We start from the raw sequence: 12,322 nt of genomic DNA, 5'->3' as shown, positions 1-12,322 counted from the left end.
CAAGGGTAAACACTAGTCCTCCCCCCGCCAGTCCAGCCATCTGGTACCCTCTCAGAAGGCAACACTGTTACCAGTTTCTTATTTGAGGGATATTCTATGTATACTGCAAGCAAATATGTATTTTGTACATACATACATATGTGGGTATATACATACAGCTTTTTTACATAAATAGTAGTATACTATACACATTCTTATTCACATTGTTTCTCATTTATGTAGTAGTGTTTTTATTGATATATAAGATCCTGACAACCTGGGGCATGTAGTGGTGGCAAAACCACTTTCTAGCTGACCGCAGTAAGCCATAGAGGCATCATTAGGTGTCAGTCCCAGTACAGAGTGTGTAGGAAATTCTAAAATCTTCATTTCATCCATGGTTGTCAATTGAGGTCCCATAATGTACTTTATACTCTATTAGGCACTTTATACTCTCATTTAATAGCCCTTTGATGTGAGGTTTATAAATTTTTGTTACTGTTTTACAGATGAAGAAATGAAAGCTCAGAGAGCTTAACTAGACAAAATCCTAACTAGAAAGTGACAGTTGCCTGGTTCCAGAGCCCATGTACTCTGTACCATGCCAACTGCATCTTTGATCGGTACGGGGAATTTTTTTTAAATATAGTATTCTTCAGTATTTTCTATTTTGTTTAATTCAAAGATGCATCATATAGTTGTCCTCAAGTGCAGAAACAGGCTCTGCTACAACATCTGATTCCTCTCCACTGCTTAAATTCCCTGTTGCTACCATGGGGTATTGCCTTCTAGAATTATATTCCTATAGCAGTAAAACAAGAAAAAAATTACAGAGATTTGTATATCTGGCATAATGCAGAACTACCTACATGACAAAAGCTGACAAAACTTTAAACCTTCATATTTTGGAAGCAAGATCTGCCATTTAACAGGAATTGCACACTTTAAGCTGGAGAGCCTTTTAGGGTTAAACCCAAACATTGCCACATCCATCCTTGGAAGCAGTTTCACACTCAAGGCTGGAAATCCCACACTGTGCTTGTTGTCAGTCCATTGTTTTCCCGCCTCGTGGGCTCTGGAAGTGAATATTCTACCACCTTGCGCAGCTGATGCTGAATGCTGTGTCCGCTGAACTGGGGTCGCCCAGGGTCACCAATCAGTACTCGAGTTCTGTGTGTCCAAAAGCAATTCTTCAGCCAGTGATGAAGACCGTCTGCAAGGTCTTCATCATAAAACATATCCCCAAGCACAACAAGGTCCCACTTATCTTGTTCCAAATCCAAAATGTTTTTGGTTAAAATGGGAAGAGGATTCAGTTGGTTCAATTCACAATTTAGTGTGATAGCCATTCCTGCAACTTCAAAAAAAGCACACAATGAATTGGCATATGCTAGGCTGTTCTAATTCCTGCAAAGAGACTCTTTAAGGAATTTAGAAAATCTCGTAACAATATGTTCTTTCCCCCTTTTTGTTGAAAGTTGTTTTTTTTAGGTAAGGAAGCCTCAAGTTTATGCCGATATAAGCCATTTACTGCAATTTTCAAATATATGAATGGATATCCTGAAAACAAAACAGCTGGAAATGTTGAGGTTTTAAGGAAACATTTGCTGATCTCAAGACCCAAGAGTTTTGGTTTGTGACAGCTGTACAGAAGACAGAGAGACAAGCCCTGGGCTTGAGCAAGGTGGCAAGTTAGAACTGAGACCCTGTATAAAATCAGGATCTTCAAGGGCTAGATTCTCAGTGAAAGGGAACATTAGAAGAAAATCAGATAAAATTAAAACATACCTGTCTCAACTCGGGTTCTAATGGAACAAAATCTCCCTTAAAGACACAGGCCTATCCTCACTTGGGTTTTGGGTCGAATAAACACTGCCTATACATTTCAGGAAATTCCTAGCCCAGAAATTAACAGTAAGTGCTCCCAGGTTGGTATCACTTTGGGATATATATCAGATTACAAAATACACATGGAAATAAGCTATCACATTGAGGTATCTGTAGATACTTATCCTGGAAGAAAAAAAAAGATGAGCTTTAAATATTTTTCAATATGAAATCCTTACTAGGGTCAATGTCATTGGCCAAGATCCTTGATGCCCCACTCATCTTAGCAGCAATAGCTGTAGCTCCACAGCCACTCCCAAGATCTAACACAGATTTTCCTCTGACAACATCAGGATTATCCAAAAGATACCTAAATTAGAAAGAAAGAAAGAAAGGGAAAAACATTATCTAAGAGAGATGGGAGAAGGTCAGTAAGAGGTATCCAAAACAGTTTCTATGGGTTGACTGGACAAAGAAATAGTGGAACTTAGCGGAAGAATTTGGTCCAACCTCGGCAAGTTTGTCCTGACTAGAGTGAGACAAAATATTAATCTTAAGAGCCGGGCAGAAGTGGCAGAGAGAGGCCCTCATCATTTGGTCTTTCTCTTTAGCAGTTGTGAAGAGCAGTTCCACAACTGAGCACTTATGATCCAGAAACTACAAGCACCAAGAATATAGACCTACAAAATATTGCTCTAATCAGGACTCAGTAAGCTAGACCCTAAAGTCACTGTCTCCTTTTGATTGTTCATCAGAGTGGTTTGACCTGCTGCTTGAGTGGTATTACAATGACCTCTCTGGTAAGGGACAATCAAAGTCCAGGTCAACCAAAGAATTTGGACCAGGGTTAAGGAGCTACTGAACAAGTGAAGATGAATAGGAAAACACTGAAATAATAAATGTCAACTGACACTTGATCTTGGTATTGGAATCATAAAGAATAGCAGGGACTACAGCAAGGCAGGGGTGCACGTGCCCTGTCTAAAGGGACAGTTGCTAACTATCTTCAGCTAACTGTTACCACATGGAAATCCCATGTAGGGGCTGTCATGGTGGCACAGCAGTGAAGTTCGCATGTTCCACTTCAGCGGCCTTGGGTTTGCTGGTTCAGATCCCAGGATTGGACCTATGCACCGCTTGGCAAGCCATGCTGTGACAGGCATCCCACATATAAAGTAGAGGAAGATGGGCAGGGATGTTAGCTCAGGGCCAGTCTTCCTCAGCAAAAAGGAGGATTGGCAGCATATGTTAGCTCAGGGCTCATCTTCCTCAAAAAAAAAAACAAAACAAAACTCATGTTATCAGAGATTCTTGTTTTTCAAATCAAAGTAGATTCTTAGGTGAAATCCCTCAAGTTTTAAATGTTAGCAACTGATTTTTTATAAGTTTATAAATAAAGGCCAAACAAAAGGTATCTGTGGGTCACCAGTCTGTGACCTCTGATTCAAAGAGTCTCTTAAGGAGTTTGATCGTATTTATATTTGGAATTGATAAACAATAACTTTAATAGACATCACGTAAAATGTCAGTATTTTAAAAATATGATGTAAGTAAACAAAGCTTGAAAATGTGGCCACACAACAACCAGAAAATCGAAATTGTGTGATACCGCCTGGAAAGTTTTCCAGTCCTTGGGATTCTCCAAAAAGCTTGATGTTTTCATTTATTTATTTTGCATTTAAAACTACAGTCATGCATCGCATAATGACGTTTTGGTCAACGATGGACCACGTGTACAACTGTGTTCCCATAAAATTAGTACCATACAGCCTAGGTGTGTAGGTTTGTGTAAGTATACTCTATGACGTTCACACAGTGACGAAATCACCTGACAATGCATTTCTCAGAACGCAGCCCCATGTTTAAGTGACGCATGACTGTATATACAACATTAATTCTGTTAGGGCCATACTATTCGTGTGAAAGAGAAGTCCTCATCCTTTTCATTTCACAGCTTTGTAACCTCAAGGTGTAAACAGATTAAATCATTTACCAACCCAAGAGCAAAGACTAGAGTGAAATGTTGAAAGTTCTTGCCTTTGTTTCAGCGGCGGTGTTTTAATAAAAGGCACAGTGTGAATGTGTGAGAAAATGTCCTAAAGAAGACCTTTGCAGTCTGGGGAGTTGGAAGGGGGTACCTTAAAAATGCAGGTTCGGGTCCAGAGTTCACCTGAGATGTCAGTGAAGCACCGGAGAAGAGGGAAGCCTTGAGCGCCCGCTCCCTCACGTTTCTTGTTCTTTGGGAGATGGAGAGGCATTGATGGAGGAAGTGTGAGGCTTAAGGAGGAAGATTTACAGGATTAAACTAGGAGAGCTGAAGGACTGGCTTTAGGTTCCATCTAGGTACTCTGCACTGGCCATACCTTATGAACAATGAACCTGAGAATACTGTGAGATTTCTGGATCATTTATAGCTATCTAGGATCTCGACAGCTGATCCTAGGATTTCTCTTGGGGAGAGAACTATAAGGGGGAAATACCTTGATAAGCTTGGAGTAGAAGGTAAAACTATGCAAGGAAGCAACCAAGAAATATTCTTAAGCTGCTCTACATTAGGAAAACAAGAAGAATTTGGGGTTTTGCTCTGTTTTTTTGTCAGGGGCAAGGAGAATGCAGCATTGGAAGGGGCTGAACAGAGAAAGGATCAGTAGCAGGCTTAAAGGTTCCCATTTCAATTAGGGTAGTACCTAGACAGGGCTTGGCCTCCGGGCCAGTAGATTGCCCAGTAAGGATCGCTGTGGGGCCACAGGTCAGCTCTTTCCCACCAGAACTTGCATCTAGGGGTCAAAAGCCGCAACTGAATTTCAGGGGTGAGGCTGCCCCTGTTGGTGACTTCGGTGTTCTCCTCCAGGAAAGCTTTCATCTCAGGGTCCGAAAAGCTTTCAGTCCCTCTCCAGGGGCAGCGGCCCCAGGGAGACAAGGCAAGACCACTGCTCCTCACAGCCTTCAGAGAGACACCACAGTGGCTCATGGGCAACGGGGCAAATGCTCTCCAGCCTAGGCTCAAAGCCATCAGGCCTTTTCCAAAACACAGGTTCTGCCAATGTTGCTGTTGATAAGAGCCGCTCCTCACAGGGAAAGAATAAAAGTCTGGCTGCCAACTTGATCTCAAGTGGAATCTCTGGATCTCTGAAACAGAAATAATACTGAAAATTCCAGGGTTCACGGACACTTCCAAATCCTAGTACATAGAAAATATTGCAGTGTGAGCTCTGTAGCAGATGATCCACACGTGCAAATTCATTTTAGATGAAAGCGTTGTGTATCAATTTAGGAAAATCCAATCTTTTAAAAGGCTGCCTTTTCACAACAGGATCCTTTTAATAATTTAGAACAACAAATACACAAGCATTTGATTTTGAGAGAAATCCTCAGGAACAATGCCTATTAAAGAAAATCAGTATGCCTTTAAAGTTCTTTCATACATTTAATGTCACTTACCTTGAAGGAGGCATTGTAGTTGGCAACTGTAAATAAGATAAATAAAAGTCCCCCTCTTCAGGAAGCTTAGACTTCAGGGGTGGGAGAGAGCAATTAACAAAGCACGCACAGTTCTTGCCTTTATGTTCTTGCCTTTATGAAGTCTAGCCAGGAGGTGTGGAGGTTAACAAACTATAATTGCCTGTGGGCAGAGGTATACAAATTATACTGACTACTATCTATTTCAATAAAGCTTGTTGTAGCATAAGACAATGCAATCAAGGTTCAGATTTTTCCCCTAATGAAAAAAAAAAAACTTTATGGGTTTATTTGTAATAACAGAATATCAACTCCTGCTGGGAGCCATCAGGCTACAAACTAAGCCTCTGCCTTGTGACATGGTCCGGGAGAGAGATGAGGGGACGCACGGCGACCCTCAAGGGAATCTACCAGGCTGCCCCTGCCATAAGTCTCCCTGGTACTTTTGACTTTCCTGCTTCTGCTCACTCTGTTCTGCACCTGGGGTTATTTCAGGGGAAGTCAGCCCGGCCCTGGGAATGAGAATGATACAATGCAATATTCTAGGGAAAGTTCTGGGGAAAAACATCTTCTAGGGAAAGAACATTCTGATCCGTCCTTTGGTCGGGTGGAGCGATGGGAGTGGAGAGGGAACAAAGAAATCTGCAGCCCCCACAGATCTCTCTGGGAAGACGGTGGTTGCCACGGCCCATTGAGTCAGGAGGCCGCTGGGGGTAGCCTCCTTGAAGTAAAGAATTACAGAAGCTTGACTCCCCCCGGGGCCTACACACAATCAATTGCTCTTAGGACTATTGTCTACCTTGCAATCAATTGCTCTTAGGACTATCGTCTACTTTACAAAAACCCGCTTACGCGAGCCAAAAATATGTACTGGGACTGTCCCATGAAATCACCCTTGCATATCCTGAGCCCTATATAAATCATGCATATACAAAATAAAGTCAGACTTGGACACCAAACTCCTTGTCTCACTGCCTCCTCCTTCGCCGGCGCGGTTCGTCCCTCAGGAGACCCTGTTCCGGCTGGGGCTGGACCCCGGCAAACTCCCAGATCTCTTTCTGTAAATATCTCTGATGATTCATGCCTACCAAGTCTGGGCTGAAACGGCTTGTTCCAATAGAAAAACACCTTGATAAGAATAAGTAGGGATGAGGAAATGCGGTTTTGACACAAACCACACACCAGTTGTTTGGGATCTCTGATCTGATCTACATAAACGTTTTAGTCTTACATCCCCCCAGGCATTTAGAGAACTTAAATGCCTACCAACAGCCAGACTGGTGATAAATGAGAGATGCAAGCTGGTTATAGACACAGAGCGGTTGTGGCAAACTGAAGACTGTTTCTAGACAGTCCAAAGGGGCCAGGAAACTGCTGCCAGGCAGGAACATGCAGCCAGATCGTCCAATATCTCAAAGTAATCCATATATTTACATATAAACTCCAATTTTAAACGCCGGCAATTAATTAAAATATCAAAACACAAGGCAGACCAAAAATGCCTGTCAGGCCATTTTTGTGAATTCAGTCTGTGAACTCAGGATAAATTTTCAGTCGGTTTACGCCCTCGGGATCCCAGGGTCTCTAACAGCCTGACTTCTCACCGGACTAGTTCTGTTATGGCAGTATTCGAGTCAGTCCTTGAAGCGCACAAGCCTAAAGTTTAAAAACAAAGCAGAGCAAACGAGATGATTTTGCTTTTGGACACCATGCCATCCAGACCGACGCCTCCCCCTCCCATCCCAGCCCCAGCGGAGCATCGGTTGTGAATACGTGATTATGTGGCGGACCCTGTGCATGCATTAACTGGTAAGGAAAGAAGACTAAACAGGGTAAGTTCCAAAGGTGCTTGTGACAACATTATTTCCCTCCAAGAAGGACAGGAGTCGATCTTAAAGGGGCAGGCACCGTCCTCTTTCTCCTTACCTGGCTTTGCTAACACCGCCCCGGGACACTAAGCACAGGGCGCGTCTGTCCCTCGCCCTGGCGGCTCCTTTCGCGCGTGCTGAGCGTCTGTCCGGCCGCCCAAGCCCGAGGCTGCCGCCCAGCAGCAGCAGCAGCACCCCAGCCGCTCCCGCGCTCCGCCCCGTCCGGCGGCGCTGCTCGCCCTTTTCCTGCGCTGCCTTAACGCCGCAGGAAGTGCGAAACCAGAGCGCGCCCGGACCTCGCTTCGGAAATGAGAGAACGTCAAATTCTGACTTCCCAAAATATCCATTCCGAAGCATCTGTGGAGCATGTGCTTTGTGCCAATCACAGTTCTGGGCACTGGGCATAGAGTGGTGAGCAAAAGAGACACAGTGAAGCCCTTCATGACGCTTACATTCAACCGAGATTGAATCATACTGTATATCCTCCCTTTTATAATACTTTCCATAAACGCACAATCTAAATCTATTTGCAACCTGTATCACTCAAGTTCTGGACCCATACGTCCGTCTTCCAACCCCTCAACTCTACACATTTCAACGTTAACTCACCGTCTCTCCTGACAATGATTAAAACCTGCTTGGCATGCCAAAAAGAAAAAAAAATGGACCCAGGGCCGGCTCGTGGCACAGCGGTGAAGTTCGCACTTTCGGCTTTGGCCACCCCTGGGTTCGCTGGTTTGAATCCCGGGTGCGGACATAGCGCCGCTTGGCAAGCCACGCTGTGGTAGGCGTCCCACATATAAAGTAAAGGAAGATGGGGGCACGGGTATTAGATCAGGGTCAGTCTTCCTCAGCAAAAAGAGGAGGATTGGCAGCAGTTAGCTCAGGGCTAATCTTCCTCAAAAAAAAAAAAAAAGGACCCAAATTAAGAAATAGGCAAACCATCTTTCTTGCATCTTCATTTGCAGTATGAGAAATGAACTAGGAGCTGCCTGTTCAAAATTAGAGCTTGTCGCTGGGGTTCTGTGCTTCTGTTCTGGGTTTAAGAGTTTCCCATTTTTGCTGTAAACTGGAACCTCTAGGAACTACTATAAGGGAATAAAACTGTTATTTCAGTTAACAGCCCCAGATGCATCCTTATCATTTGCTTCTTAGATGAATAGCTGTATTTATGTCGAGTTGACAGGTGTGGGGACCTGGAAATGGCCACCCCAAGATATGTCTCTTTGGCATCAGGATTATTTGAGGCTGATTGCTTTTGATAAACTGGGACAGGGAAGGAGGCTCTGAGGAATGGAACTTGCCCTTTGTTAGGACACATTTACATTTGTAAGGTAAATCTCTCTCTGTACTAGGAAGAAGAAAGGAGATGACCTTCTCTCTAGAAACTCTTAATCAATGCCAAAGGCAAGGACTTAAATCTGCATTTTATTGTGCTTCTCTGGTAACCTCCTGTAACTGACTTCCCTCCCCCTTCCAACGCTGGCATTTCTTTAAGGATTAAGCATCTTTCCTCAGGCTAGGAAGTGATTGCTGCGGTCACCTGTGACTACCCAGCTCAAGACAATAGACTTGCCTCCTGCTATGCCCTCCCCTGCTGTGTCCATCAAGCGCTGTGCCAACAGGGCAATCTTGTGACTGTTGTGGGAGGGACATTTCAATCATATGTGAAATATCCTGTTTGGGGGTATATAACCACTCTGTGCACCCCACTTCTTCGGTGCCCTTTCTTCCTTCGGGAAGAAAGGCCCCGGGCCATGGTCCTCATAAAGCTTTGTTTAATTTTCTCTTGCTATTCTGTCTCATGTGAATTTAATTCGTTCTCCAGTCAGACGAACCCACATTTAGGTAGAGGAAATGTCTTTCTCCCCTACACCGGCATTTCAGAGTATCCTGCCCTATATTTCCTCCATGAGAACTAATATGGGTGTTTTTATGACTGTGAATAAAACCATATGGATTAACTTACTAGCTGCTTTTTTAAAAATTACCTTTGTTTTCTCAACTGTAACTTCTCAATTCCATTCACTCTCCAATTCTCTTGTGAGCAATAAACCTCAATAGATGTTCAAGGTCAATTTGTCCAAGAATTGTTTTTAACCAACTTCCGTGTTCGATCCCAGTGAATAGCGAGAACATCCAAATCATTGCCCAAGAAACCAGGGAGAGGAGGCAAGCCTAGCATTTCTACAAAAGAGGGTTTCCAGTAAAAATCTTGGTGCTCATCATTGAAGATGCATTTAATAATATGAAAACACCTTATCCAAAATTTGGAGCTAGGCTATAAGGAATGCTGCATGTACTCCCCACCCCTTAATGGTTTTTTGATTGATCCGTTTCTTTCCATCCCTCCTGCCATTGCCTTGGTTCGGCCTTATGATCACTTTCCTGAATTCCTGTAACTGGTCCCTCTCCAATCCCGCCTTCCTCTAGCCCACTCTCTATAGTGCAGGGGAAATGTTTTTTTCTGAAACTTACATTCTTTTTTTTTTTTCTTTTTCTCCCCAAAGCCCCCCGGTACATAGTTGTATATTCCTCATTGTGGGTCCTTCTTGTTGTGGCATGTGGGACGCTGCCTCAGTGTGGTTTGATGAGCGGTGCCATGTCCGCACCCAGGATTCGAACCAATAAAACACTGGGCTGCCAGCAGTGGAGCACGTGAACTTAACCACTCGGCTACGGGGCCAGCCCCTGAAACTTACGTTCTATAGTCCAGAAAAGGCCTTACATTCCTATAAGATAAGGCAGATGACCATGGAAAACAGACCTGGATTTTCTTGTCTGTTATTGTTTGGTGTTGATATGTTGCTGATTTTTGTTTTTGTTTGTTTGTTTGTTTTGTTTTTTGAGGAAGATGAGCCCTGAGCTAACATCTGCCGCCAATCTTCCTCTTTTTGCTGAGGAAGACTGGCCCTGAGCTAACATCCATGCCCATCTTCCTCTACTTTATATGTGGGACACCTGCCACAGCATGGCTTGACAAGCAGTGCCATGTCCTCACCCAGGATCCGAACCAGTGAACCCCAGGCCGCCGCTGAATCGGAATGTGGGCACTTAACCGCTGCACCACCAGGTGGGCCCAATGTGTTGCTGTTTTTAATTGAAAGAAAGAACTGTCTTGCTTTTATCAAAGTTGACCCTGTAGGGGAGGAAGACATTTCCTCTTCCCAAATGTGGGTTCGTCTGGCTGGAGAACAAATTAAATTCACATGAGACAGAATAGCAAGAGAAAATTAAACAAAGCTTTATAAGGAACCATGGCCCGTGGCCTTTCTTCCCGAAGGAAGAAAGGGCACCGAAGAAGTGGGGTGCACAGAGTGGTTATATACCCCAAAATGGGGTATTTCACATGTGATTGAAATGTCCCCCCCGCAATAGTCACAAGATTGTCCTGTCGGCACAGTGCTTGATGGACACAGCAGGTAATGGTCGGCTATCTCGGTGGGCGTAAGAGAGGCTAGTCGATTGTCTGGAGCTGGGTGGTCACAGGTGAGGGCAGCAGCAATCAGTTCCTAGCCTAAGGAAAGATGCTTAATCCTTAAAGAAATGCCAACGTTGGGAGGGGGAGGGAAGTCGGTTACAGGAGGTTACCAGACTAGCACAATAAAATGCAGATTTAAGTCCTTGCCTTTGGTATTGATTAAGAGTTTTTAGAGAGAAGGTCATCTCCTTTCTTCTTCCTGGTACAGAGAGGGAGGCAGCTTTTACAGATAGAGATTTACTTTACAAATGTAAATGTGTCCTAACAAAGGGCAAGTTCCATTCCTCAGAGCCTCCTTCCCTGTCCCAGTTTATCAAAAGCAATCAGCCTCAAATAATCCTGATGCCAAAGAGACATATCTTGGGGTGGCCAACCTCAGGTTCCCACAACCCAAAAGCAACCAAGCAGACTCATCAACTGTCTGATAATTGAGCTATCGTCTTATCTTGTGATTTTTGCCTTTAAATATCTGCCTACATTTTTGTTCAGAGAGCCAGTTCTCTAAACTGGACTTGCAAGTGCAATTAAAAATTTTTATTCTGTACTCAAATTTGTCTTTAAGGGTTTTTTGGGACAAGTTACTCAATTACACTTATTAGCTATATGACCTTGAGTACATTATTAAACCTTCCTACTGAAGGGGATCAGGATATGCCTCTCCAAAATATGCCACTTTGACATAAGAATTATTTTGCGCTGAAGGGATTTGAATTCCTGAAATCCCTTATCTGCCTAAAGCAGAGCCTCCCAAGAGCTCAATTGTCATAAACCCCTCCCCGGGAGCAATTCTAATCTCAGACTTGAGAAGTAGACACCACACCAAAAAGGACATTGTCCCAAGACTATCATATCTCCTATCTGTTCTCCTAAAGGATCTTTTATCTTTCCAAAAGGTTATTCCTTAAGTGCTCTTTCTCCCCTTCCCCAGCACCTACTAAATTAGGTGTATAAGCATCAAATTCTAACCACCCCTTTGAGTTACTCATCACTGAATTCTCCTGAGTGTACGTGCTGCACGTGTAAACTCTGTTTTTTTCTCCTGTTGATCTGCCTTTTGTCAGTTTAATTTGCAGGTCCCAGACATTGAACATAAGAGGGTAGAGGAAAGTTTTTCCTCCCTTTCCCTAAGAATCCGTTTTCTCATAAAAGTAAAGTGCTTAGTAGAGTTCCTGGCATATAGTAAATGCTTGCTAAGTGCACTAAAACTGATTACCACTATTGGAAATATGGAGACAGTGTTGGTAAGGCTTGAGACTGGAGACTGAAGATCAGGTTTCCAGCTAAAACAGAGAGGATCAGATTTGAGTTTCAGAAAAATGATTAAGCTGCGGGTAGCAAATAGAGGCGGGACTGAAGACAAGAAGACACGAGTTGGAGGATATTGTGGTAATCCAGGCAAGCAATAGTGAGGGCAGAACTAAGGCAATTGCAGGAGGGGTGGAAAGAATTGGCCACATCTGAACATGATTCAGGAAAAGCTATTAGCAGGACTTGGAGCTTAATTAAATATGCTCGCTTAGCCCTAATGATGGACAACCTATGGGCCAGATGTTGGTTTTTCTTTCTCAACTTGAGCCGCCTGTGCTCTTAACCAGGATCCCGTCTGATCATGTTCTCCCGTATTGAAATCCTCTCTGGCTCCCCAGGCCTTCCACGTCAGAGCCAAATTCCTGATCACAGCTTCCCAGGCTCTTAGTGATCAGCCTCT

At 43.7% G+C, this 12,322-nt stretch overlaps 1 protein-coding gene across 10 annotated transcripts; it reads right to left on the bottom strand.

Moving 5' to 3' along the window:
* Positions 1-417: 417 nt before the first annotated feature.
* On the bottom strand, positions 418-7,408 carry ETFBKMT (electron transfer flavoprotein subunit beta lysine methyltransferase). Of its 10 annotated transcripts, none has more exons than XM_070495226.1 (6): positions 7,192-7,408; positions 6,870-6,921; positions 5,248-5,428; positions 4,494-4,935; positions 2,046-2,176; positions 418-1,336 (listed from the first exon to the last, which is right to left on the bottom strand). In XM_070495226.1, exons 4-6 carry the CDS (start codon positions 4,817-4,819, stop codon positions 993-995), a joined length of 801 nt encoding a protein of 266 aa, XP_070351327.1. In that variant the 5' UTR covers positions 4,820-4,935; positions 5,248-5,428; positions 6,870-6,921; positions 7,192-7,408; the 3' UTR covers positions 418-992. The 10 variants fall into 10 exon arrangements, with proteins under 10 accessions (XP_070351327.1, XP_070351324.1, XP_070351320.1 ...); XM_070495223.1 differs by having other exon boundaries at positions 6,532-6,921; positions 7,192-7,363; XM_070495219.1 differs by lacking the exon at positions 5,248-5,428 and adding an exon at positions 3,945-4,043 and having other exon boundaries at positions 7,192-7,363.
* Positions 7,409-12,322: the final 4,914 nt, after the last annotated feature.

Source organism: Equus asinus, chromosome 22 (genome assembly GCF_041296235.1).
Source record: "Equus asinus isolate D_3611 breed Donkey chromosome 22, EquAss-T2T_v2, whole genome shotgun sequence".
Taxonomy (NCBI): Eukaryota; Metazoa; Chordata; class Mammalia; order Perissodactyla; family Equidae; genus Equus; species Equus asinus.
This window is presented reverse-complemented; position numbering and strand designations above follow the sequence as displayed.